The sequence below is a fragment of the Momordica charantia genome (genome assembly GCF_013281855.1).
Source record: "Momordica charantia cultivar OHB3-1 chromosome 11 unlocalized genomic scaffold, Mcharantia_2.0 BLBB01000011.1, whole genome shotgun sequence".
Taxonomy (NCBI): domain Eukaryota; kingdom Viridiplantae; phylum Streptophyta; class Magnoliopsida; order Cucurbitales; family Cucurbitaceae; genus Momordica; species Momordica charantia.
In genome coordinates, this window is record NW_028275159.1 from 14044483 (window position 1) to 14070739 (window position 26257).

Here is a 26257-nt window from a genome sequence, read left to right on the forward strand (position 1 = left end):
TTAGGCACAAAATTCCCGTGATTTCTCTCTCTCTCTCCTGTTAAATAATATTATAAATCAATTACTAAAAAAATTGTATATTATTAATTACTAAAAATTCGTGTGGGTCCCACAGGAAGAAAATTAAATTTTCCTCCTTTCTTGCAATTCTGATTTATCTCACATTTATTTTGGTTCCCCCTTTTTCGCTTCAAAATAAATTCCCATTTCTTTTTTTTTCTTTTTCTTGTCACTTTGAACTCTTCTGGACTCTTTGCCCAAGTAGAACCATTCTTCTCTTCCATGGCTCTTCTCTGAATGCTTCACACCCAATTAATTGCATCCAAAGCAAGCACCAACGTTTCTCTCTCCCTCTCTACTCTGTAATTTGGATTGATTTTGAAGTCCCATCCAAATCTTTGTTCCCTTTGATTGCTTTTGCAGTAAGTAATTTGTTTTTCTTAATTTCTTTCTTTCTTTCTTTCTTCTTTCTTTTGTTTTGATTTTGAAATTGGGTCTTTCTTGGCGCCGAGGCTGATGGATTTTTAGTGAGACCCGGATTTAGTATTCATAAGTATGCTGGGGATTTTGGTTTGTTGCTGATGTTCAAATCTAAAAGTGGTTTAATATTTGGAACGGTGCTGTGTTGGCCGGGTGGAGTTTTTGCTTTTGCATTTGAGCGTTTCTTGGGTTTTTGTTTTCTGCTGGTTTTATCTGGATCATACGGTTGAGTTAACTTCATTCACCTTCAAGTGGTTGTTTGGATTTTATGTTTCTGCATGTAATCTTGGAGGTTTTTGATTCACTGCTTGTAATTATTTAATTTACAGTCATATAGATGTTGTTTACAAATCTCAAGGAAAATTTATTATGCTGACAATGGTGTCATTTTGCTTTAAGATTGGTGTAGGAGAGAATATTATCGAGTGAAATTACTGGAGCTTGGTGTGTAGTATGTGCCATTATTGTGGTGCTCGGATAACAGATTCAGATGGGAAAAAATTGGAGAATGGTAGTTCTTTCAAAGTAGATGCTGCTGGCCCCATGTGTTTATGTAAAGTTTGCAAAGAGAATCAGGAACGAGAAATGATGAAGCCGGATAGTAAGAGCACAAGTGAATCACCCATGCTAAGTCCAATGCCTTCGCTGTCAAGCATCAATAGTTGGGTTTCATGTTACATTGACATTATACTTCTTTCAAGGGCTTCTATACTGTTTTGTTTTGCGCCCCAAATCCCAATTCTCATGATTTAATGCGTTTCATTTCTATTTCTTATCAGGTGATTGTTCTATAGAGGCAAATTCAGATATCAGGTAAGATAGCTTACTAAGGGAAAAATTCCTTGTCAAAACTACCATATTTTTCTTATTTAGTCTTTGCCTTTATTTTTATTTTGTCAGGGATGGTCAAGAAGGTGCAACGGGAATTAGCCAAGAAGATATCAATTATAGGCAAGACAGGAAGTCACAAAACTCGAGTGTAGTATTTCGTAGCAATGATCAATTTGGTGGAAGAGAGGTTAAAAATGTAATGCCAAGTAATAGTCAAGAGGCAACACCCAATGTCTCTGGTGTTAATACGGAAACTGAGAAATACAATTCTAGTTGGATGGATACTAATTTGTGGGATCCTCCAGAACCAGAGGACCCGAAGGATGACATGGAGGGTGGGATGGGTTATAACGATGACGATGATGATGAGTTTGGTGACGGCACAGAATGGAGCAAGTCAAGTTCTTTTAGTCACTCGGTAGATGAAGCCAGTGTTAGCTATAGGTTTAAAGAGGAAAAACAAAGGGCAATGCAGGAGGTTATGAATGGGAAGTACAAGGCTTTTATACATCATCTTCTTAAATTGGTAGGTGTTCCCCCATCAGGAGAAGACAGTGAAAATTGGGTGGATATAGTTTGTTCTCTGTCTTGGGAAGCTGCCACATTTTTGAAGCCTGTAGTAGACGGTAAAGCATTGGATCCAGAGAATTATGTAAAAGTAAAGTGCATTGCAACTGGAACTCGCAGCCAAAGGTAAATTCGAAAACTACCATTTAATTTTGAGCATGTAATTTTACTTAACTATCTGCAATCTGCAAACTTAATATAGGGAGGTATTGGTCTCTTTACTTGACCTTAATTTTGATATATCTACTGCATCAGCTTATGCTTTCTGGCTTCTGGGACTTGTTCCGTCCTGGTGGTGCTTACTGCTTGAAAACTTTAAGTTTTTTCCTTGGGGCTTGCACATCTTTTTGGAAACTTTTTGTTGATAATTGGGGTTTTACTTTTAGATTTTTTGTAAGATCTGTATTGCTCTTTTGTTGGATGCCGTTGGTTTGTAGTGCTGACTGCTTACATGATGTCCCAAGCTCATGATTTGGACCATGGATTCAACTTTTGATGACCTTGACATTCAATATCTCCAGCAATTTTAGAATCCCTCCTATTTTGATGTGATGTCAATCCGTTTAGGTGTCCCTTCATCATGAAAGCCAGCCAAGAGTCGTTCCTTGTTTGTGGTCCATTTATAGTATCCTCGATCATTCTCTCCCTTATTTAGCCCAAGGTCTCACATGCGCACACTTAGAGAGGTCGTACTTTAAAACTATTTGTAATGTTCTAGGTTTAGGGTTCAGACTAGGACTTAGAATCTAGATCCAACACCTAGTAGTTTGGGCATTCCCTTGCATCCTCTACTACCTGAACATGCCATGTAAGGCCTCGAGCTACTTTTGAGATTCAAGGAACATGTTGCCTCCTTACATGCTTAAATTCTAGACTTCCCATTAAATAAGCTATAAAAAAAGGTCTACATTGTTAGTATGCATAATACCTATTAGTTCTCTTGAACTTTTCGGAACTATATTATCTCATATCCGTACAGTCTAAGTAACTCTTTTATTTCTTTTTTAACAAGAAAGAAAACCTTTATTGAACTACTGAAAAGAGACAAAAGTTCAAAGATACAACTCCTTAAAAAAGGGAGGAAACCAATCAAAGAGTTATAAAACTAAACATTCAAGATAAAAACATTCCAATTTGAATAAATGTCTTGAAGAGTTACTCTCTTAGCTATTGGATGGTGTAAATGTTTCTACTCCACCTTTTAATAGCTACTCCCTAAACAATCTTATTACAAGCTGGAAGGCTTTCTTGTAATTGCCCATGTGGCCTTTTGTATATTTCGTACCATCAATGAAATATTTGTTTCCTTCAAAAAAAAAAAGTCTTGAAGATGATAATCTGCAATAATCCATGTAGAAACTAAGGTTTGAGAGAACCCGATAGATCTCATTCTCATTACTGAAGTCTATATATAGACAAATATACAAGGTTGACCTAACCCTAGAAGGGGAAGGTAAAGGATAAATGAATACATATTATTTAAAAGAATGTAAAATATACTAATATATACTCTAACACTCCCCCTCAAGTTGGTGCATATATGTTAATCATGCCCAACTTGTTAGAGAGATAATCTATCCGTGCTCCAGTCCATGCTTTAGTGAAGATATCTCCTAATTGCTCTCCAGTCTTCACATATCCTGTAGCCACCAATCCTTGCTGTATTTTCTCACGTACATAATGACAATCAACTTCAATGTGTTTGGTTCGTTCATGAAATACTAGATTAGATGCAATATGGAGAGCTACTTGATTATCACACCAAAGTTTCATTGGAGTGGTGATGCCAAATCCCAATTCAGTCAGAAGCTGATATATCCATACTAATTCACACACCGACTGTGCTATGGCTCGATATTCTGATTTAGCACTTGAACGTGACACCACATTTTGTTTCTTACTTTTCCAAAAAACTAAATTACCTCCAACAAATACACAATACCCCGAAGTTATCTCCTATCTTCCTTAGAACTTGCCCAATCAGCATTTGAAAAACATTCAATATTAAGATGACCATGATCTTTATATAACAAACCACGTCCAGGAGCTCCTTTCAAATAACATAGAATATGTTCCAATGCAGCCCAATGGTCAGTCGTAGGAGAACTCATAAACTGACTCATAATACTGACTGGATAAGCTATGTCAGGTCTAGTAACTGTAAGGTAATTCAGCTTCCTTACTAACCTCCTATACTTTTCAGGATCTTTCAACGATTCCCATTCTTTTGTAAGTTGTAAATTAGGCATCATTGGAGTACTACGTGGCTTAGCAGCTAATTTTCTTATTTCGTTAACAAGTGAAGTACATACTTTCTTTGTGACAAAAGGATCCCCTTCTTGCTCCTTGTTACTTCAATTCCTAAGAAATATTTCAACATTCCCAAATCTTTAGTATGAAATTGACTATGAAGAAAGGACTTGAGTGACAGGATGCCTGATGAATAATTACTAGTAATCACAATATCATTAATATATACAACTAGTAAGATAACACCAGACTCAGATCTTTTATAAAAAACAGAATGATCTGACTTAATCTTCTTCATTCCAAAATTCTCAATCACTTGACTGAATTTTCTAAACCATGCTCGCGGACTTTGTTTCAACTCATATAAGGATTTACGAAGGCAACATACCTTTCCATTCCCCCCGAGCAACAAAACCTGGTGGTTGCTCTATATAAACTTCTTCTTGAAGATCACCATGGAGGAATGCATTTTTAATATCAAGCTGATGCAAAGGCCAATGGTGAATAGATGCCAATGAAATGAATAACCTGACAGAAGCCAATTTAGCAACCCGAGAAAAAGTATCAGAATAATCAATTCCGTAAGTCTGTGCATATCCTTTAGCAACAAGGCGGGCTTTCAAACGGGCAATTGATCCATCTGGACGAACTTTAACAGCAAACACCCGGATAGGTTTCTTTCCTGCAGGAAGAAACACTAAATCCCAAGTACCATTGTCATCTAAGGCAGTCATCTCCTCCAACATAGCAGCCCGCCAACCCGGATGAGACAAAGCTTCATGAACAGTTTTAGGAATAGATACAAATTCAAGGGATGCAATAAACGAACAAGTAGATGATGATAAATGGTTATATGAAACAAAAGAAGAAATCGAATAAGTATACTTACGCTTACCTTTTCGAAGGACAATAGGAAAGTCATCACTCATTCCTGGATCCACAGTCGAAGAAGCTGCTGGTATAAGGGCATGAGTCCGTAAGAGTTTGCCGACGAGAATAAACTTGAGTAATAGTGGGGAGGGAAGGATTAGGCGCAGAGGGAGATGTATTGCTAGGAAGTTCTTCAGTAGAAGTAGAGACAATAGAATAGACAAGAAAGATATCATCTTCCTGTGACTGCTCCCCTTGACTGGTACTCAAGGACGATGAAAAAGGAGTATTTTCAAAGAACGTAACGTCAGGAGAGACAAGATATCTATTGAGATCAGAACAATAACATCGATACCCCTTTTGAACACGAGAGTAACCAAGGAAAATGCATTTCAATGACTTAGGGTCTAATTTGGTGAGCTGGAGGATCCCGAACGAAACAAGTGCAACCAAATATTTTAGGTTTAATAGGAAATAAAGGTTGCGTAGGACACAGAGTACGATAAGGTATTTCACCCTTAAGAATTGACGAAGACATGTGATTAATCAAGAAGCAAGCCGTCGAAACAGCATCAACCCAAAAGTATTTTGGAACATGCATTTGAAACATTAAGGCCCTTGCTGTTTCGAGAAGATGTCTATTTTTCTTTCTGCAACTCCATTTTGAGACGGAGTATCAACACACGAGGATTGTTGAATAATACCATGTTCACTTAAATAGGAGCCATGAGCACCAGAAAAATATTCCTTAGCATTATCACTCCGTAGAACTTTAAGAGAGCCATCAAATTGAGTTCGAATTTCAGCATGAAAGTTACGAAAATGATAAAGTAACTCAGAACGATGTTTCATCAAATATAACCAAGTTACATGAGAGAAATCATCGACAAAAGTAACAAAATACCGAAATCCAGTTTTGGACTCAATAGGACAAGGACTCCAAACATCAGAATGGACTAATTCAAAAAGAGCATTAGTTCGTGTATTGACTCTAGGATAGGAACTGAGACGATGAAACTTAGCAAATTGACATGACTCACAATCTAAAGAATGCAAACTATGAAATTGAGGATGGAGACTCTTTAACACGGAGAGAAATGGATGACCCAAACGACAATGTTCTTCGAAAGGAGTTGGCACTCGAGTGCAAACGGTGGCTGGAGGTATTTGTGTATCAAACGTGTAGAGGCCATTAGATTTACGCCCTTTACCAATAGTCTTCTTCATTGTAAGATCCTGAAATAAGCAATAACCATGAAAGAATAAGACACAACAATTGAAATCACGAGTAAGTTTAATGACAGAGATCAAATTAAAAGAAAATTGTGGCAAATTTAAAACAAAGGTCAATGAAAGAGTTTTGTAGAGATGAACTGTGCTAGAGCCAAGAACAGGAGAAGTGGTGTCATCCGCTATTGTAACATCAGGTAAAGATGTAGATGGTGAAAAGGTAGCAAATAAATTGAGGTTACCTGACATATGATTCGTAGCACCAGAGTTAATGACCCATTTTGACGCGAAGGAAATAAGACATTTATTGGTATTACCTGAATCAGCAATAACAGTAATTGGATCAGAGGATGATGCCATCAATAACTCTTGATACTGTTGGAATTTAGCAAACTCTTCCGCAGAAATCGTTACCATTAATTTCTTCCCGATCATAACTTCAACAATATGGACATAAACAAAAACTGCACTGAAACAGACCAAACCAAATCTGAAGGAGGAAAGGTAATCAAACCAAACCAATTGAACAGAGCCAAGTGAACCAAACCAATTGAACCGAAACAAACGAATCGGACTAGAACTAGTATAAATCAACCAAACCGAACCGGAATGTGACGAACCAGACCGAACCGAACCTGAACCGGATGAACCAAACCGCTTGAAACCAAACCGGTTGAACTGGACCGCTTGAACCGAATAAGGTGTTTTTTGAAACCAGAAACCCTAAGTGCTACCCCACGACAACCAGAGGGGCGAAGGCGATTGGAGGTGACGGAAGCGCACGGCGATTGGTAGTGAAGAAGGTGCGAAGGACGGCGAGACGAAACCTACGAATAGCAATTGGAAAACAGCGGCGTTGGCGAATCAGCAAACAACAGCGGCGGTCGGCGGCGGCGGCGGCAGTGGTCGGCGGCTGCGGCGTTGGTAGTAGTGAGTTGAGTTGAATAGCAATGAACAAAACCCTAATGGGCACAAAACCTTAATGGGTATCAAACCCCTAATGCGCACAAAAATTTTAGAAGAAACCTAGAGCTCTGATACCATGTAGAAACTATGGTTTGAGAGAACCCGATAAATCTCATTCTCATTACTGAAGTCTATATATATATATATAGACAAATATACAAGGTTGACCTAATCCTAGAAGGGAAGGTAAAGGATAAATGAATACATATGATTTAAAAGAATGTAAAATATACTAATATATACTCTACCACAAAAATAACTTTGATAAAGAACACCTCTGAGAAGCTTTCAAGAAAATAGCTGGACCAAGAATCTTCTCTGATGATCTTAAAAACAACTAGTCAAGAATCTGACTTCAGGCTCAACCTCACGAACGAAGGCTTTGTACTTAAAATTTTATCCTATGCTTCTGTAATCTCCTGCTGGAATTTAGCTTGCTGCTCAAGTTTTCTTCTAGAATGAGCTCCTAAGCAAATAACCATTTATTTGTTAAGATTTTCCAATTCCAAATCTAAGGGATCAATCTAGCCCTTGAGGTCTAGAATAAATTCTCTTGATGGTTCATTATTGGAAGCATGTGAAGGGTTAGTTGAGACTCTATTGAAACACTGGGAGGAAGGGGGTTGAGAATTCATTTGATCTTAATTTTAAAATTTGAAAACTTGAAACTCAACGATCCTTCGAATGAATTAATAATCAAAGGAGAATCCTTTAAATTCCCAGAAAAGGGAGATGTAAAGACTCCAATCATAGTATTACCGGGAATAAAAATCATTTAACATGCACCATAATTGCACCAAATTGAAATTTGCCAAAAATATGGTTTTTTTTTTATAAGAAACCGAACTTTTCATTTGAAAACAGAAACAGATATACAAGGGCAAACAAAAACAAAAGCCTAGAAGGAGGAGCCCTACCTAAAGAAAGGCTTCCAATCCAAAAGAATAAAACCTAACTGATAATTACAAAACAACTTCGAAACAAAACCCCATAAAGAGATATTAAATCTAATGAGATCCCGAATAGACTCCCTATCTCTCTCCACCCCATAAAGATTTTGTTGTTTCTCTCCAACCAAATCCCCCACGAAATCGTAAAGAAACAGGCCTGCCACAAAAAACTCCCTGAAAGGAGGAAACAAAAGCACTTCCTCCACCTTAGCCCCCATCTCTATGACGAACTCAAGACACCTCGAAAATCTCAAAGAATTGGCCCCAAATGTTCAGGGAGAACTGGAAATGCCATAAGATGTTGGATTAAATTCCCAATGCACTCAATTAAATGCTGCCTTCAAAGAGATAACATTCGTGGACTATGATATGACCATTGGAAACCCAAGGCACAATTAGAGCCATATCATTAAAGCAAACAAGTGACCTTTCCATTTCAACTTTAATGAACATTTATTCTTGAGGAGGGAAGATGGGTAGACTTCTCATTAACATCCAAATGTACCAAGCCTTGGAAACGACTCAATAAAGTCTCACTGCCAAGGCTACATGTGGCTCAGGGGATTGAACTTCTTGGAAAAATGGGCATCCAATTAAAAGCTGCCTTCAAAGAGATAACATCCTCGAATTATGATATGACCCTTGGAACCCCCAGACACAATTAAACCATATCAATTAAGGCAAACAAGTGACCTTTTAGCTTCAACTTTAATGAAGAACATTTATTCTTGAGATGGGAAGATGGGTATACTTCTTTTTAATACCCCAATATACCAAGCCTTGAAAATGACTTCATAAAAGCCTCACCGCCAAGGCTACACGTGGCTATTAGGTAATCGAACCCAATTAAAGGCTGCCTTCAAATAGAAAACATCCTTGGACTATGAAATGACCTGTGGCAATCCAAGGTAGCACATGCACGAGGACAGTCAAAAAATCGAGTCAATTGGTCGAAATCAATTGAACTGAAGTCGGTCAGTAGGGTTGAGAGATGCGCTGGTCAGAGGTTAATTTTCTTATGCAAATCTGACTATTCAGTTTCTCTGAACCTACAAAAACTGACCAGCCGACCGATTTATATTAGAAAAGAATTTGCTTTCATGTAATTTGGGAGGGGGGCACCGAAGAGAGGGAGGGAGTAGATGTGAGAAGAGACTTTATAAATGCATAAAAAAAAGAGAGGGAAGGCCATTCACAAGAGTAGATGTGAGAAGACACTTTATAATAAACGCATAAAAAAAAGAGAGTGAAGGCCATCAGAATCATGTGAATGGCCTGATTTCCCTCTTTTTTCTATTTATTTAATCTCTTCTCTCTTATCTACTCCTTCCTCTCTCCGGTTTGCTCCCTCCCTCCCTCTTTTCCTTCATCTCACTCATTCCTCTTTTTCTTCTTATTTTTTTTTTCATTCTACTTCTCTCCCTTGTAATTTGTCTTCTTTCACCTCTCACTCTAATCTTTTCTTCCCATCTCTCTCCCCATTTTCCCTCTTCGTCTTTTCCTCCTCCCCCTCTTTTTTATTGTCTTCTCAACAACCGGTATCTGTCGACATGTTCAACCTCCGACATCAATCTAAACACGATTGAAACCAACCGGCCTTCACCCACAAACGATCAGTCAGTTAGTGTAGAGCTAAAAAAAGTGATTTCGACTGACTGAAATTGAATGGTAAGTGGTCAGTGTTAGGTTTGTGCTAAAATCGACATCGACTGACCAATGAACACCCTTAATCCAAGGCACTACTATAATCATATCATTAAAGCAAACAAGTGACCTTTCAGCTTCAACTTTAATGAAGAATGTTTATGCTCGAGGAGGGAATATGTAGACTTCTCATTAATGTCGCAATATACTAATCCTCGAAAACGACTCAATAAAAACCTCACTGCCAATGCTACATGTGGCTAAAAGGTGATTAAACTTCTTGGAAAAATTCATTCAAAGAATTTGTAGTCACACCTTAAGCTCCAGTATTCCATGAAATTATCTTTACGAGAATTGGTTCTCTGATTTTAGTGGCTTTTTGGATTTTTTTTTTTTTTTTTTTTTGCAAAGGTAAATATATTAAAAGAAAAAAGAAAGGAGGATCTCACCGCATGAGATCAAGACACTACCCAACAGGACCACCCACATACCGAGATCATACTGAACTGAAAAGCGACCAAACACTAAATTAGAACCAAACAACACACGCTCTCAACCCAAGCAAGGAGAGAACAAATCAGCGAAACAAATCCTAAGCCAAAATGAGCAACGGATGTGGACTCAAACAACTCTCTGGCCAAGTAGTGCACTCACAATAAACCTCGCCCTTAAGAGCCTAATGAAGAACTAGTGGAGGGCGACCGAGACCACCATGAACCCTAGAGTTCCGCTCCCTACAAATGTAAGAAATGGTCAAAGTCCAAGTCAAACGCCACACATGGTGACGAGTAGAGTTGCCAACACTAAATATTTTGATGTTTTCCTTTGTTTGAGGGATGGCTTCTTCTTGGAATAAGGAACATAGAACTTCCTTGTATGCTGATTCATGTAGTTATGCAGTGTCTACTTTGGCTTTTGAAGAGTAAAGCTTTGTATCAAGGTTGTTGATACTTACATCTGATTCTTTATCTGAATCGATCTCATCATTTTGAGAGAAGTGCTTGCTGTTAATTCCATTTGTTGAGTTGATAATCTCGAATGAGAGGCTATTTCCTTGCGCCATGTTACGATTCATCATTCAAATCTTTGGATGGAACGTGATGTTGGTGTAGTAAATGATCTGTTTAGAGTTGTATTCCTGAGATACTCTTTCTTTTTCAGGAAGCCTCGAAAATTTCGTGCATCTCTCTTCAATTAAATCAAGATGGAGATTTTCAACCCTAAAATCCTTTGTAATCGATGAGTTGATGGTCATTGGCCCTTCTTTCCTCGTATAATAGAAAGAATTCGCTTCATTAAAGGAAATTTTGATGTCCTTATTGCTTTTGGGAATTGTAGGATCTTTTTCCATATGAGTTTCACCATGGACTGCCAGTGGCTGCTCAATTCCTTCATTTGAATTTGGATGATTAAATGAAGATGGTTCATGCATGCCTTGAGCAATAACTTCTCAGTTGAAATAACTCAAGAACTATTTCTTTCTTTCCAATCTCTCTGTTATCTCCAAATATTGTCTCCAATCTATCTGATAACTCAACTGATAACTTATGAACTTCTCTGTTCTCACCAATCTATCTCAAGAACTTCTTTTTCTTTCTTTCCAAAGGTAAGTAGCTCATCCTTTTTGAATCATGAATGACTTTTTCTCAACCATTGTTAATCTTGGTGTCCATTGTGTACTTTGAAATCCTGCCTCAAAAATATTTATCTTTTGGATGATTTCAGCATAAGAGGATCTTGGTAGAGGCTCCAAAATCTTCTTTTCTTTATTTAAACGAATCTTGTCTTCATTTCTTGATAAACAAACCTTCATCATATCTCAAAATGCATTCCAGCCATCTTTATACGCCCAGCAGGAGCCATAATGTTCTTTCTTCCTCCAAAAATGGGCCATATCACTAATTCAACATGACAACTAAAGTTAATCTTAATTTTCTGAATACTAACGGCACCAAATGCATCTCTATCCCGTTTACAGAAGGATGAAAGGAGTGAGGATAACTCAACAAAACTATCCTTGAACCATACTAAATGTGACAGATGAAGCGGCAGAACGATGTTTTTTCCCATGGCTTCTACAAAAAAAATCTTGTTTTCATCCCAAATGCAAAAATGCTGGTTCTCATTATGACTACTGTTGATCTCCATTGTGCCTTTGGTCTTAAGAGGTTTCTAACATAAATGAACTCAGCTAGAATCAAACTTGCAATCAACTAAAGATGAACTTGGGGGATGGCTTCTAGCTCGGAAGAAAAAAATCATGGAGAGGAGAGAGAAGAGATCATTTTCCTTACCCCTGTCTGAACTTTTGAAGTATTGGATTTTTAGATGACAAGCCCCGAGAGAGACAGGTTGCTTCAACAAAGTATGACTAGGCATAATAAAAATTGTGAATGTTACCAAAAGAGTTTTTATGGGACCAACGATGACAATATTTTCAAACAACAAACAACTTTTTGTTGAAAATATGAAAAGGAATAATTGTTCTGGATAAAAACTCATGAGGGAGAGAAGAAAAGACGAAAAAGACTAAACAAGAGAATAACAAATTCAACAAGGAGAAATACATCTAGGCTACTTAAGAACAACGTTGACAGTATTCTTGATGCTCAAACTAAAAAAATTATTTGACGTTGGTTTGTGTATGTGTTTAGCATCTAGAATTCTCTTCTATGCTTCGTCTATTACATTTGTGACCACTCTTCGCTCTTTTTCGTGTCCAGACATCATAGAAAATTTCACTCATTCATTGTAATTAGAAGTTTATGTTTCCTATAACACAAAAAATAGTGTCTTCTACACATTTGAAGTGTGGAATGAACAGGAAAGAAGATGTCAGAGCTCAGGGGAGTATGTACCTTTTGGGTGTGCAATTATTATTATTATTATTTTAATATTTTTAATTTATTTTAAAATTTTTGCTAGTAAGACGAGTGGCAGAACTTTTTACTTTATGTTAAGGAACCTCAATAATTATTTTCTTTTGCAGTCAATTTGTCAAGGGAATGGTATTCAAGAAGCATGCAGCTCACAAACACATGCCAACACATTGTAAGAACCCCAAATTACTACTTATTCGTGGCAAGCTTGATGAGCCCTTAAGTGGACTCTCTTCATTTAATTCAATGGAGCAGGTACTCAAATTTAGATGTTTCAGTCTTTGATGATTTTAACACTGGGAAACACAATGTATGACTTCTGATTTTTCTATCTGATCACAGGAAAATGATTATACTAATTTTGTTATAGAGATGATTGAAAGCTGCACTGCAAATGTGGTCTTAGTTGAAAAAACTGTTCCACGAATTATCCAAGAAGCAATTCTCAAGAAAGGCATGACATTGGTGCTTGATATGAAACTCCACCGTCTGGAGAGAATAGCTCTTTGTACCGGTTCACCAATTTTAACATCTGATACTTTATCGTGCCAATTGATAAGACAATGCGATGCTGTTTATTTTCAAAAAATTGTAGAAGAACATGCAGGTGTTTTGGAGGGAGGAAAGAGGCCAACTAAAACTTTGATGTTTATTGAGGGTTGTCCAACACGTTTGGGTTGTACGGTTAGTCTATTATTTATGATTTGATATTTTTTATTATTGGTTTGAGACAGATTCTTTGGTTGCATCAGTCACCTATGCAAATGAGAATGGCATTTAGATTCTTTCTATATCTATTTAGTACTATGACATCCATGGTTGGACTTTGATCTTGCCTTTCCTCATGATGGATTAGATTCTAAATTGAAAATTGGATTTAGTTGACTGTCTTCTGGGTGCAAATGAACCATTTCTGTAAACCTGCTGCAGATTTTGCTGAAAGGAGCTCACAGTGATGAACTGAAGAGGATTAAATGTGTTGTGCAGTGTGCTGTTGTTGTGGCATATCACTTAATATTAGAGACTTCTTTCCTTGTTGATCAGCGAGCTATGTTTGCAACTATTCCATTTGATGGGGTACCAGCTATTATTTCACCCGATCCACAATCACCTTTAGAGCCTTGTAGCCCAGATGTACCTCAAGCTGAGAAATCAACTGATGAAAATGAACCACCGACAGACTCAACTGATATTCATATTTCAAGTGGACTCCGTGAAGAGGCTTCTAACAGATCAAACTTGGAGTTGGTGGAAAAGACAATAATGTCTTCTGAACCAGAACCATATAATCCTGCCATTATTTCTGGATTCTCATCCATTTCTGAGCCATTGAGGAGAGTCATGCGAGAAAGTTTCCTTTTATCATCTCCTTATCAGTCATTGTCTTCTTATTTTGGATATGGAAACGACCTGAGTCAATCAACCAGGCAGGCAATCAATTCTATCTACTCAGTTCCATCTACTCCACAGGCAACCAATCAATTTGATGTGGAAGTTAGGGGTAGTTCTGATGAAGAGAATTCAGTTCATGAACAGTCTGTGTCCCATCAATCAACCTTGGAAAGCCTTGGGGAGGTGGAAGTTGCTTGTAACATTTCTGAAGATACCATGCGGAATAATGATGATAAGAAAACACTGTTGGATTCTCAGAGTATTTTAGTTTTGATGTCGAGTCGAAATGCTTCGAAAGGAACAATGTGTGAACAAAGCCATTTTTCACATATTGTGTTCTACAAGAATTTTGATGTTCCTCTTGGAAAATTTTTGAGAGAAAATTTACTAAATCAGGTTAGCGATGGAGTCATGACACTGTTACCTACAGCCTTTATTTTTATTATTATTTTTTAAAATTTTATAATTTATTGGCTTTTATATATCATCTACCAATAGGAGGAATATTGGTTCAAAATGAATTTATTATTTATTTTCCCAAGTTTGTTTTAATTTTTAGTCTGCGGTTCATTTAAGATGATGCTGACCCAACATTGGTGCAATTGCAGAATAACCCCTGCACGGTCTGTAGTGAACTGCCAGAAGCTCACTTTTACTATTACGCTCATCATCGAAAGCAACTTTCCATTCAAGTCAAACAGCTTCCAATGGGAAAAGTTTTGCCAGGTGAAACTGAAGGAAAACTTTGGATGTGGAGTCGTTGCAGTAAATGTAAATCTAAGCGAGGTGATTCAGAGTCCTCTAAAAGGGTGTTGATTTCCACGGCCGCGCGCAGCTTGTCATTTGGAAAGTTTTTGGAGCTTTGTTTTTCTGATGACACTTTACCTAGTAAATCATCGGGTTGTGGCCATTCTTTGTTTGGGGACTTCCTGTACTTCTTCGGGTACGTGTTGCCATAGTCATGGAGTCTGGACATTTCACTTGCACTTGCACTTCCATTTTTTCTGTTCATGTTATAATTTACTTTTTAGGCTTCTGTTCTCTCTTTTCTCCACCCCATCCCTGCCCCCGTAAAATGTCGGTAGTCCTTAGCTATTATCCTTGTGGATTGCAGACTGGGCCATATGGCAGCTATGTTCAGATATTCTGAGGTTGCAATTTATACAGTCGCTATGCCGCCTCAGATACTGGAATTCAACAGTTCACTGAGACAAGGTCATCTCATTAGAGAAACTGAAAATGTATGTATTCTTATCTATTTTCCTGTCACCCTTCTATACTTTTTGATGTGTTCCAATTGGCTTCTTCTATCATCTTACTCATTGTTTGAGTTGTGTTGATTGTGTTTAATTCTTTTGCATCTGCTCAAGGTTTACACTCGAGGGATGTTACTTTTCACTGAGATTGCACGCTGTCTAAAGAAGATGAGCTCCGAACGTAAAAGTTCAAATGTAAACCCTCAAGGTTTTCTAAAAGACTTTTCTTTGGTTGAAGAAATGTTAAACCAAGAAAGATCAGAATTTGAGGTTAGCTTCTCATTGTCCTGTGGAGTGCTCTGGAATGTCTTACAACTATGGTTCTTTTGAATTCCTTCTATTTTTTCTATGGATCATCATTTTCTTAGCTATCCTTTCCATTTTTCTTTCATTAAACGAAATGGCAGGCAAACATTCAAAGTTCTCTTAGTAAGAAAGGAAACTCAGACTTCACTTTTCACAAATATCTTGGTTTGAACCAATTACTTTGGGAGCTGCTGCTAGAATCATGTATTTGGGACAAACGCTTGCAATCATTAATGTCGCTGGGTCTTACAAGGGACTCTGGCACTCATGAAAATGTTGCACAAGAACCGGTTATATCGAAGGTGAATAGCACTATCAATGTAAGACACGAGGAATTGGAATCAATTGTACAGAACGATAATACAGCCAGAAATATATCACCAGATGAAAATGTATTTCCCATGAAAGACATAGCAGTTGAAGGTTCGGATGAAGAATCTGGTGGTGATGAAATTAATGTATCCTCAGCAACTGAATCGACGAACATACCAATCCTGGATCATCTGAGCCCCACACAACTTTCTTGCCAAGAGTCTGTGTCAAATGGCTTCAACTGTCATTCTTCAGGTGACGAGGATTCTCAAGTAGGAAGGGTTCTATCATCTGCTGCTTTGCAGGTAGATAGAACCATTCCAATTTCAACAAGTGCGAATTGTAATTTGACCTTCGGTGAATGGTTCTGGACACCGTTCTCAGAGTTCCGAAAGATACACATGAGGGAAATCCCGAGAAGTTATTTTCCCGAATTCGAATCCAGTAGCTATACTTTGAAATTCTTACCAGAAGCCTCCGACTTCATCAACAAAGAAGGACACAAGCTACACATTCCTCTTACAAGTGATAATCTTATTGTTTCAGACTATGAGGGTGAACTCTCAAGCATAGTTGCTTGCGTACTCGCTTTTTTGAAAGATGTATCCCTTCAAACAGATTCTCATAATGAGGATGGTAACGGAGGTGCTCCACAACCAAGTTTGAGTACACGAAGCCTAAATCACGTGCCCTCCAACGGATCCTCAGATTCAGACTTGCTTTATTCTTCCTCGAGCATCTCTTCGGATGAATTTCGGTTCTCCAGTTTTGACAAGTTAAATTTGTTGGACTCTCTAGTTCCGGAGACTTTCAAACGGGCAGATCATGAAGGGGTCATAAAGTCACTTGCAAAGGGGAAATATCTTGTGAATTGTCCATATTTCAATCAGTTCCGTGATCTTCGGAATCGATGCTGCCCATCTGAGCTTTATTACATAGGTTCCCTAAGCCGTTGTATAAACTGGAACGCAAAAGGTGGGAAGAGCAAATCTTTTTTCGCCAAGACACTCGATGATAGGTTGATTATCAAAGAGATCAAGAGGACGGAGTATGATTCATTTATGAAGTTTGCTCCTGAGTACTTCAAGTACATCAATCAATCATTTGACATGGGGAACCAGACCTGCCTTGCTAAAGTTCTTGGAATCTATCAGGTTTGATAGACAGGGTATCTCTCTTTGACATTTTATAGCACCCCCCACCCTCCGTCATCTGAGTTAACGTTTATTTTTCAGGTAACGGTGAGAGAGCCGAAAGGCGGGAAAGAGATGAGGCATGATTTGATGGTTATGGAGAACCTCAGTTTTGGCCGCAACATAATTCGACAATATGATCTTAAAGGAGCTCTACATGCTCGATACAACTCAGCTGCCAAGGGTTTAGGTGAAGTCCTCTTAGACCAGAACTTTGTGGAGGACATGAACTCATCTCCCCTATATGTTAGTAATCAATCAAAGCGTCGGTTGCAACGGGCAATTTGGAATGACACCACTTTTCTCAACGTGAGTACAAAACTAATTAATCATCATGCATGTACATAAATTGAAGTTCTTTTACTGCTCAAATTTTCATACATTTCTGACAAGTTGTGTTTAATGATTAAATTTAGGTTTAAATTCTCACGCCTAGTCTATTTTAGTTCTTAAACTCCCAAGTCCATAGATTTCGTATCTAAAACCATGTTATGTTAAGGGTCCCATATTGAAAAGATAAGGGACTTTACAATGGTTTCTAATAGACATGGACTACTTCTCTCATAGTCAAATAGTTTTGAGATGGAACCCATGAATTTGTTAACAAATTTTCAATAAATTATTAAATAGAGACGTGAGCAAGACACATTTTTGTCTATTTATCTGATGAGTAGATGTCGGTATGATTAAGTGTTTAAAGCATCACGTAATGGGTTGGGTATTGGGTGCAAGTTAAGGAACTAGAATATATTAAGTTTTTAAAGAGAAATTAACCGGTAAGGACTAAAATAACCTTTTATGCCAAGTTTAGGGACCATAATGAAATTAGTTTCGGATCAAACCTTACATTTATCGCAACTTAAACTTTACGCCCGAGGGAGTAGTGGTAAGTTAGGTGCAAAAGAGAGAGAATGTCATGGAAGTGTCACAATCTTAACAACAAAAAAAGTCCCCCCTCCCCCTGTGGATCTGGTTTTAATCTCATCTGCAAGTTGCATTTTTCTTACAGTTTTTTAGCTTAAAATTTGCAGTCGATAAACGTTATGGATTATTCTCTGCTCGTCGGGGTTGATGCCGAGAAGAAGGAGCTTGTATGTGGGATAATCGATTACCTCAGACAGTACACATGGGACAAGCAACTAGAGACATGGGTAAAATCCTCCCTCGTCCCAAAAAATGTATTGCCCACCGTGATTTCTCCGAAAGAGTACAAGAGGAGATTCAGAAAGTTCATGTCTGCACATTTCTCGAGTGTCCCAGATACCTGGTGCCTGCAGCAGAACTTCCATGGGCCTTGGGAGCTCTGTGGCACCACAGACCATGCTTCTTCACAGAAGAATAATGAAGAAAACGATATCTTGTCGTAAGGTCCAAAGGGGCTATGCTGCTCGATTTTGGTTTAGCATCATATATAGATCTGGAGAAATTGGATCGGTGAAGGAAACGATCTCTCTTCTAAATTCATATTACACTTGCAAGTTCATTACTGTAAATAGATGGGCTGGCATGGCCATCCAGTTTACCATGAGTTTGCCCTGATATTCTGCAATTTTTTAGCAAATTTCTAGGGTGGTGAAAATTGTTGTAGGGTCCAGTTGAGGGGCAAAAAAGTAATTGTGTAGTGGAACTGTATAGGTTTATAGTAGCTGAAGATTTATAGATCTTCACTTCTCTGATGATGCTGTATTGATTAATGTTCATTCATTTTTACAAAAGAAGTAATCAAATATAAATCTTCTATTTCTATGAGAGACATTATTCCTTTGTTTATTTTTTATAAATTAAGGCTTGTTTGTACGTTTATGTTTCTTATTACTTGTTTTTCGTTTTTAAGTTTAGAGAAATATAAGTGTTTGGCGATGGTTATTTTTAATAAATGTTTTCTAAATTGTTCATAAGTTTTGAAAACAACAATATCAAATTTTTTGTTCAGTATTTTTAATATCTTTCTGAACATATTATTTTATAATATTTTCCTGATAGAATGCTATCTTAAATATTAAAAAATGAATGTAACATGAAAAATTTTAAATAATTTTAAAAAATTTTTATTTTATATAAAAATTTATTTTTTAATTTAAAATTTTAGAGAACGAAAAATAAGAAAAAGTTACCATGTTTCGGTACAGAAATGTTACCAATCGATTTTTTAAAATTTTATTTTATAGAAGTAAAAATTTTAATGAATAAAAAAATAAGGTGGAGGTCAAGAAAACAAGATCTTGGAGGATTAAACTCATTCAAAGATGGTAATAATATCGATTTCAATTCTGTTTTTTAAAAATTAGTAGTTTATTAATCATCTCTCTGTTTTTCTCAGTATTTAAACCTTAATCAAGTTTAAAAGACAAAAATCTAGAATTTAAGACCTATTGGTCATAATTTTCTGCTTAAAAGATTCAAGTTTGTTCCTCAACTGCATTGTCTAAAATTTTCATTTTAAAAATATTTTAAATTCTAAAGCAATTTTTAATATAAAAAATAGACGGTTTTTGAAGTCTTGGCCAATTTTCAAAGTAAAAAATAAGCATCATATAAGCATAAGCATGATTTTGAAGACAAAATATAAAAGGAAAAAAAAAACAAAGGAATCCTATTCTTTTAAGTTTTTTTAAATTATAGTAGAATTTTAAAGTGTTTTAAAGTAACTTACAAAACCTACCATCATAGGTAAAAAAAAAAAAAACAAAAAAAGGAAAAAAAATCATAGACTAGTTCAAAAGCTGTTTCCTTCATCTCCTTCAATATGCGTATTATAATAATAAAGACTTGTAACATTATAGAATTGAAAAAAAAAGATTATCATTTATGGGTTTGAATTAATTAAACAATGCAATCTAAGACAAAAAAAGAAAAAGAAAAAAAGGACCACGTACAAATTTGAAATGGCAGTGAAATTAGGTACAATGGCAGCGACGAGGAACTGTCACTCCCTGTGGTTTTCTTCTCTCTCTAGCAATGGCTTCTTTTATCATAGGCAGCTTTTGGTGCACCTTTCTCCATATGTGATTTACAGCTCCATCTGGAGGAACTGGACCAATACCACCTGAATGGCCATTACTGTACTCGAAAACGGGTTGAACCCGAGCCATATTTCGACGAAACTCGCTCCTTTGCTCTTCTGGGATGGTTCTGAGGTGATTGACAAGCCAGTTTGGTTTCAATGCATCACTAACAGCTACAAAAACAGAGAATTCTGAGTAATCCACCATGTCTTCAAATGGTAGCTCGATGTCGTCGCTCACGACTACGGGTATACAGAGACTTTGAATGGCGTCGAAAAGGCGGCACGATGTTGGGGTATCACCAGCTGGGTGTAAGCAGAACTCTGACGATCTCATCCCTTTTATGGATTGCTCCTTTCCTGTGGCATTTGGGAAGCCTTCTTCCATTATAACATCAGGCTCATTAATCAGCAAGTCCCAGAGTTTCTCCCGGACTAATCCTCCCTGTTAATGGAAAATACGAAAAAGTAGAAGAAAATATCAGCTTCATAAAAATTCGAGTGGCTCGAGCAATTGATACGTAAATACCCTGCTTTGAAAGTCATTCCCAAGAATTGTTTTCTATATTTCAGACTAGAAATTAACTGGCTTTTAACAGTTGCAGTAATCTTCATTCAAAAATCACAGGATGGAGAAGAGTGTGACAAAGTTGATACTTATAACTAGTTATAAGGCACTTGGACATGGTTAATTAAAACAGTTGTCAAAAACTGTTTATGAGCAAATTACCAAATGACCCCTAATAACTAAATTTAAACAGAGAAAGATTAGTGAGCTCTGAAGAAATCCATGAATAAGCACCTAAAAAGCCTGATCAGATTCATGTATAGTCAGTCAGTATGATATGTGCAAACTGAGAGTTAACTTATTCATTAAATTATGATGGTTTCCAGTACTTGAAAGTTAAGAATAAAACTTTAACCTATAAATATATATGGCTCAAGCTATCCCGGTTTATATGTGTGCGAGTGCATGCACAGATGTGTGAGAAACCTATTTCATTGGAAAAAATTCAGCTACTTGTATTGCTAGGGAAGAGACTATGAAATGTAAAGTTTGGAGTATACTTTGAAAAGCAAACATAACAAGATCAACAGTGATTTCTTAAGCAGAATTCAGCTCTAGAATAGTATAAAATGAAAGGATCTGAAGTGCAACGAGACCATCCATATTAATTTCTTTTTTCTAACTACTATGGACATTCAAGCAGCTTCCACACATTTGAAATCCTCCCTTTTGTGGTAAGGGCTGGATTCTTCGGCAAATGGGTTTTTTCACAGTGCTTTGGGGTTTCTGGTTGAAAAGGAACAACAGGATTTTCAGGTATCTCGAGTGGTCTCTTGAGATGGTGTGATCTATTGCTAGGTTTAACACATCTGTTTCAACGTTGTTTTCTAAGGAGTTTTGTTCTTACCCTTTAGGTCTTATTTCTTTGAATTGGAGTCCCTTCTTGTATAGTTAGCTTTCAGACTCTGTTTGTGGGTTGTCTTTCTGTATGCGTCTTTGGGCCCTTTTGCCCTTTTGTATTTGTTCTCTTTCATATTTTTTCAATGAAAGCCTCATTTTTATCAAGGAAAAAAAAAACTCACACATTTGAATAATCTCACAAAAGAGAACTATCTAATTCTACAGTATTAAAAAATCCATGCCAATGTTTAACATACTAACTACTAAAGGGTGGCTATCATGATTTGAACTCATGGCGCCAAAGGACATATGGGTTCATAAGTCTCCCCTTTAAATAGCCGGGCCAATCGATGGTGGTCAAAAGATTATATAGAATTAATTAAAATGAAATAACATCCAATAGCCAATTATCAACATAAGAGTATATATGATCTTAAGTTGCTAGAGCAAACTAAGATGCAGCATACTGACTGTAAAAGTTATTGAATACTAACCCGATGCCTATGTTTTGCGCCTTTGAAATAAAGTAAGGTCCGACGCTTCTGGTTTTCAGATAAGTGTAGCCTGGGAAGTAAATGGGTATATGGAACAATCACATCCTTAAGTAGCGAAACTTGAGTGTGCTGAATCATATCTGATGAGGAAGCGTTGGAGGATGATTTGGAGTCGATCCTGAACCAACCACCAAAATCTACCACAAGAAGAACAGCCGGAGCTATCTCAGCTTTGACATGCCACATCGCAACTGGGTCTGTCAAACAATGCTTCAAGTTTTAACATTACCTGACAATCCAGAGGACTAAATCAAAAGATGCTAAAGCACGCACTCAATATCAGTTCCTGAAGAAATCTCCAAAAACTTGAAACAAAAGCGTGTTTATTTACAGAAAGAGACGCCTAGTACAAGAAATTAACCCTCTCTATTCGTCGAGGATCGAAACCAACTAAGTAACTTCAGACTAAAACCAATCAACAAACTCAAACTAAAATTACAAAACTACTACCAATTACACTGCTTTTGGTACAGCGTAATGAATACTAGACTAACATGGTAGGTTTTAATGAGTTTATGACAATTGATGTAACATGAATCATTCTCACGAAGCCTTCTTTTTCTGAATAATTCTAATGGTAAACTTGAGAGAGAGAGAGAGAGAGAGAGAGAAGAACACAACATACCAGTGAGGACAAAAACATGGTCTCTCCCACCAGACTTCTTCCAAGCGTCGGTGTTCTTCAGAAAATCGAGCACATTCCTCTGGCGTTCATAGTCCTCATTCCCCACCTTCTTCCTGAACACCCCCTTCGCCACTCCCAACTGCATTTCAGCGCTCAAAGTCGCGAAAAACGGCACAAAAACCACATCGGCTTCCTCCGCCATGAAAACCCTCTCAGCAAAAGATCCAGCCCGATGCGGCTGTGGCGTCATCAGATCCCCCAGGATCCAGTACTCCGCACTGTACTGCTTGATCAACGGATTCTCCGGATACGGAGGGAATTCGAGGCTCTTCCTCATCTGGGCCGCTCTAATTTCACGATCTGCGTCGCTCCCGAGCCTGGAATCCGACTGAATCGACCAATACTCGTCGAGAAGGTCATAGTTGAAGGATCTGGGAAGGTCTGCGACGTAGACTTTGATGGATGCGTGTGAAGAAGAAAGGGAAATGTGAGATTCAGAAGAAGCGGGTGTCGATCGGGTGAAGAGGAGGAAAAGGGAGAGGAAAATGGTGAAGAGAAGAGCGAGGAGAAACAGAATCGGAACAGAGCAGAGCGAAGAATTGGTCTTCTGCGCCATTTCCCTCTAACAGTAATTCATCTCACTCATCGCTGTGTTCTCACTCTCACTTATTTTTTATACATACCAGTCTTATTTCCAATTTATTTTATCATACATTATAATTAAAATTCTAAATAATTAAAATTTTTTGTGAATTCTAATCCTACATAAAATTTTAAAACAAAAATAGTAACAAAATTGATTGTAAAATATATTTTCCAATTGTAAAGTAACTCCAAAATATCTATATGAGATTGGTACATGTGTGTTTTAAACTTAAAAAGGGAAAAAATTGGAGGAAGAAGACATCAGATAAGTGTGGAAAAGATACAAAATTTTGAGAATCTGTATATAGTCGTAGAAGTTAAAAAAAAAAAGAAAGTGTCTAACTATTAAAATTAAAAAAAACCTTTGAAATTTATTACTAAACGTCAAGTCATAAATTTTTTAATTAACTTTTAGAAATAAATTAACAAAACTTTTTATATTCTAATTTTCAATTTATTGTCTTTGGTCAATATTTTCATATTCTGATCATCTATGCACGTAATGATGTTGACACATATTTTTAAGGCAAAAACTTTCCTCCTGAATCTCTGAGTCATCCGGTAACATATAGACAAGTGAACCATGTAGGAAATATGTAAAATTAAAAAAAAAAACACTTGTCTATATATTATTGGACTACCTAGGAGGAGCTTTCTCTTGAATTTTCAAAAGGGAAGTTTTATCCTTTTAATGGACTATTTAATCTAGCAAATTAATATTTATTCTAGTATCTTTTTCTTTTGCCCTGTTTACATTGTTAAAAAGACCAAAATTAGTATTGTCCAAAAAAATATGTTCAATAATCAAAGTTAGTTTTTGAATATGTAAATACGATGAATGATATTTGTTAATGAATTATGTATATATATTTTATCTCTCACCAATGTTCAAAGTTGCTAAATAATACTGCTCTTAAAAATTGGAACACAATCTACCATATTAATTAAGAAACATTAAAAAAAATCGTGAGGGGGAAGAGTAAAGAAGAAAAAGAAAAAACACATAAGGTAAATATTTACCTTTGGACAACAACAATGTTATGAAAAATTGGAATGTGATCTAGATTAATAAATCTTTAAAACAAAAAGATCGTGAGAGAGAGGGAAGAAAAAAAAACACAAGACAAGAAAGAAATAAACCTCAAATTGTGGTTGGAAATGGGTGAAAATAGTTATTTTATAGTTTTAAGGGAGGGAGAGGCCGAAAAACTGTTGAGATTTTTTTTTTTTGGGAATGTAGATATATTGAAAGACAAAAAAATGACCTCACAGCCCGAGGTCAAGGCACACAAACAGCGAGACAGGCCCCGCCGCCAACAAAAAAACAACCAAAACTAGCAAATAACAGTCACAAACCCGAGCAAGGCAACAAAAAAACAACAATCAACAAAATAAATCCCAAGGCGAATAACCATCGGCTGGGTAGACGAGTAACAACTACCACGCTAAGTAGTACATCAAAATAGACATCACTCTAAACAACACGAAAGAGGATGGAAGGCGGTTTAGGAGGTCCCCCATAGATCCATGCATTACGCTCATTCCAAATATGATAAATAGTCGCCGACTAGGCCAACCACCACACATGACGACGCAGAGAGTTGCCTGCAATGATGCGACGAACCCAATGAAGCTCTATGGACCAACCTCCAATGGTATGCAAAGAGCATGACTAACAAATCATAGCACCTCAAATATCCATACTAAAAGGGCATTAAAAAAACAAGTGATCACGAGACTTCGCCCCAGCCGCACACAAAACACACCAGACAGGAATAGAGGAGACCCACCCATGCATCCCGTCCCTCATATAAAGTCGATCACGAATCACCAACCAAGCAACAAAAGAGTGTTTGGGAATATTACCCCTCAAACATAACAACCGAAACTAAGGGACATGCACGCTACTTGATCACACCACATCCCAAGTATTAGATACCGAAAAGATACCCGAAGTTATAGAGGTCCAGATAAACAAGTTCTTCCTCCCGATGAAGGGAGAAATAGCCACAATCTCTTACTAAGATCAGACGAAAACCAAGGTCACCTCCAAACCCCTCAAGGGGGGAGAAAATCAGAGACTCTAGCCTGAGAAGAACTAGCAGCATCATAAATCACACGATCACCATACTGGGTAGAAATGGACCCACCAAGTCACCGAGCATCATGTCACACAAAGCACTGATGCCTATCCCACATAAAAACCCTAACCAAAGGCCGAAAACGATCTCGTACCTTTAGAATATCCCTCCAACACCAAGAGAATCGCGAAGAAACTGCCCACAAGCACCGTCCATGTAATATATAAGCATCCACCCAAGCAACCCAAAGAGAACCTGCCGTCATAGGCAAGAGCCAAAGACTTTTCATAATAGCAGCAAAATTCCAAGAAGGAAAATGACGAATGCCCAAACCCCCTTCACTCAACGGCAAATAAACCTGAGACCATGCCACCTTCGTCCCTGAAGGAGCATCCACATACCTCTTCCACAACAAGGATCGCAAGATACTATCCACCTCATGAATAACCCGACTAGGTAGAATAAAAACACTCGTCCATAAACATGGAAACTTTGCAAGACAGAGCAAATAAGCTGCAATCTGCTCGGATAAGAGAGCACTCGAGCTGACCAACTCTGAATCCGCGACGTTATGTGCTCCAATAAAGGCTTACAATCAGGATAGGAGAGACATCGTGAAAGGAGGGGAACCACCAAGTACTGAACATGCAAGGTTGCAACATAGAAGCTAACCGTAGCTGCTAAAACCTCCACAATATGCGAAAGGGCCTGCACAAAAAAAGAGCTCTTCCCATAGTTTTCCTTCAAACCTGACAGGTTCTCAAAAGAAGCCGAAGTATCTTTGACAAAAGTCAAAGATTCAATATCACCTGTT

At 37.4% G+C, this 26257-nt stretch overlaps 2 protein-coding genes across 2 annotated transcripts; one reads left to right on the forward strand and one right to left on the reverse strand.

The window, feature by feature from the left end:
- Positions 1-203: 203 nt before the first annotated feature.
- On the forward strand, positions 204-18877 carry FAB1D (FORMS APLOID AND BINUCLEATE CELLS 1A). Its single transcript, XM_022300626.2, has 13 exons — positions 204-422; positions 880-1141; positions 1260-1293; positions 1381-2004; positions 12778-12922; positions 13010-13351; positions 13598-14455; positions 14668-15002; positions 15174-15300; positions 15430-15585; positions 15723-17087; positions 17169-17435; positions 18158-18877. The coding sequence occupies exons 2-13, from the start codon at positions 934-936 to the stop codon at positions 18491-18493; spliced, it is 4797 nt and encodes a 1598-aa protein (XP_022156318.1). The 5' UTR covers positions 204-422; positions 880-933; the 3' UTR covers positions 18494-18877.
- A 1034-nt stretch (positions 18878-19911) lies between these two features.
- Positions 19912-23383, reverse strand: LOC111023252 (Exostosin family protein). The gene is made up of 3 exons (XM_022300639.2): positions 22718-23383; positions 22033-22289; positions 19912-20575 (listed from the first exon to the last, which is right to left on the reverse strand). Exons 1-3 carry the CDS (start codon positions 23331-23333, stop codon positions 20024-20026), a joined length of 1425 nt encoding a protein of 474 aa, XP_022156331.1. The 5' UTR covers positions 23334-23383; the 3' UTR covers positions 19912-20023.
- Between the last annotated feature and the right edge of the window lie 2874 nt (positions 23384-26257).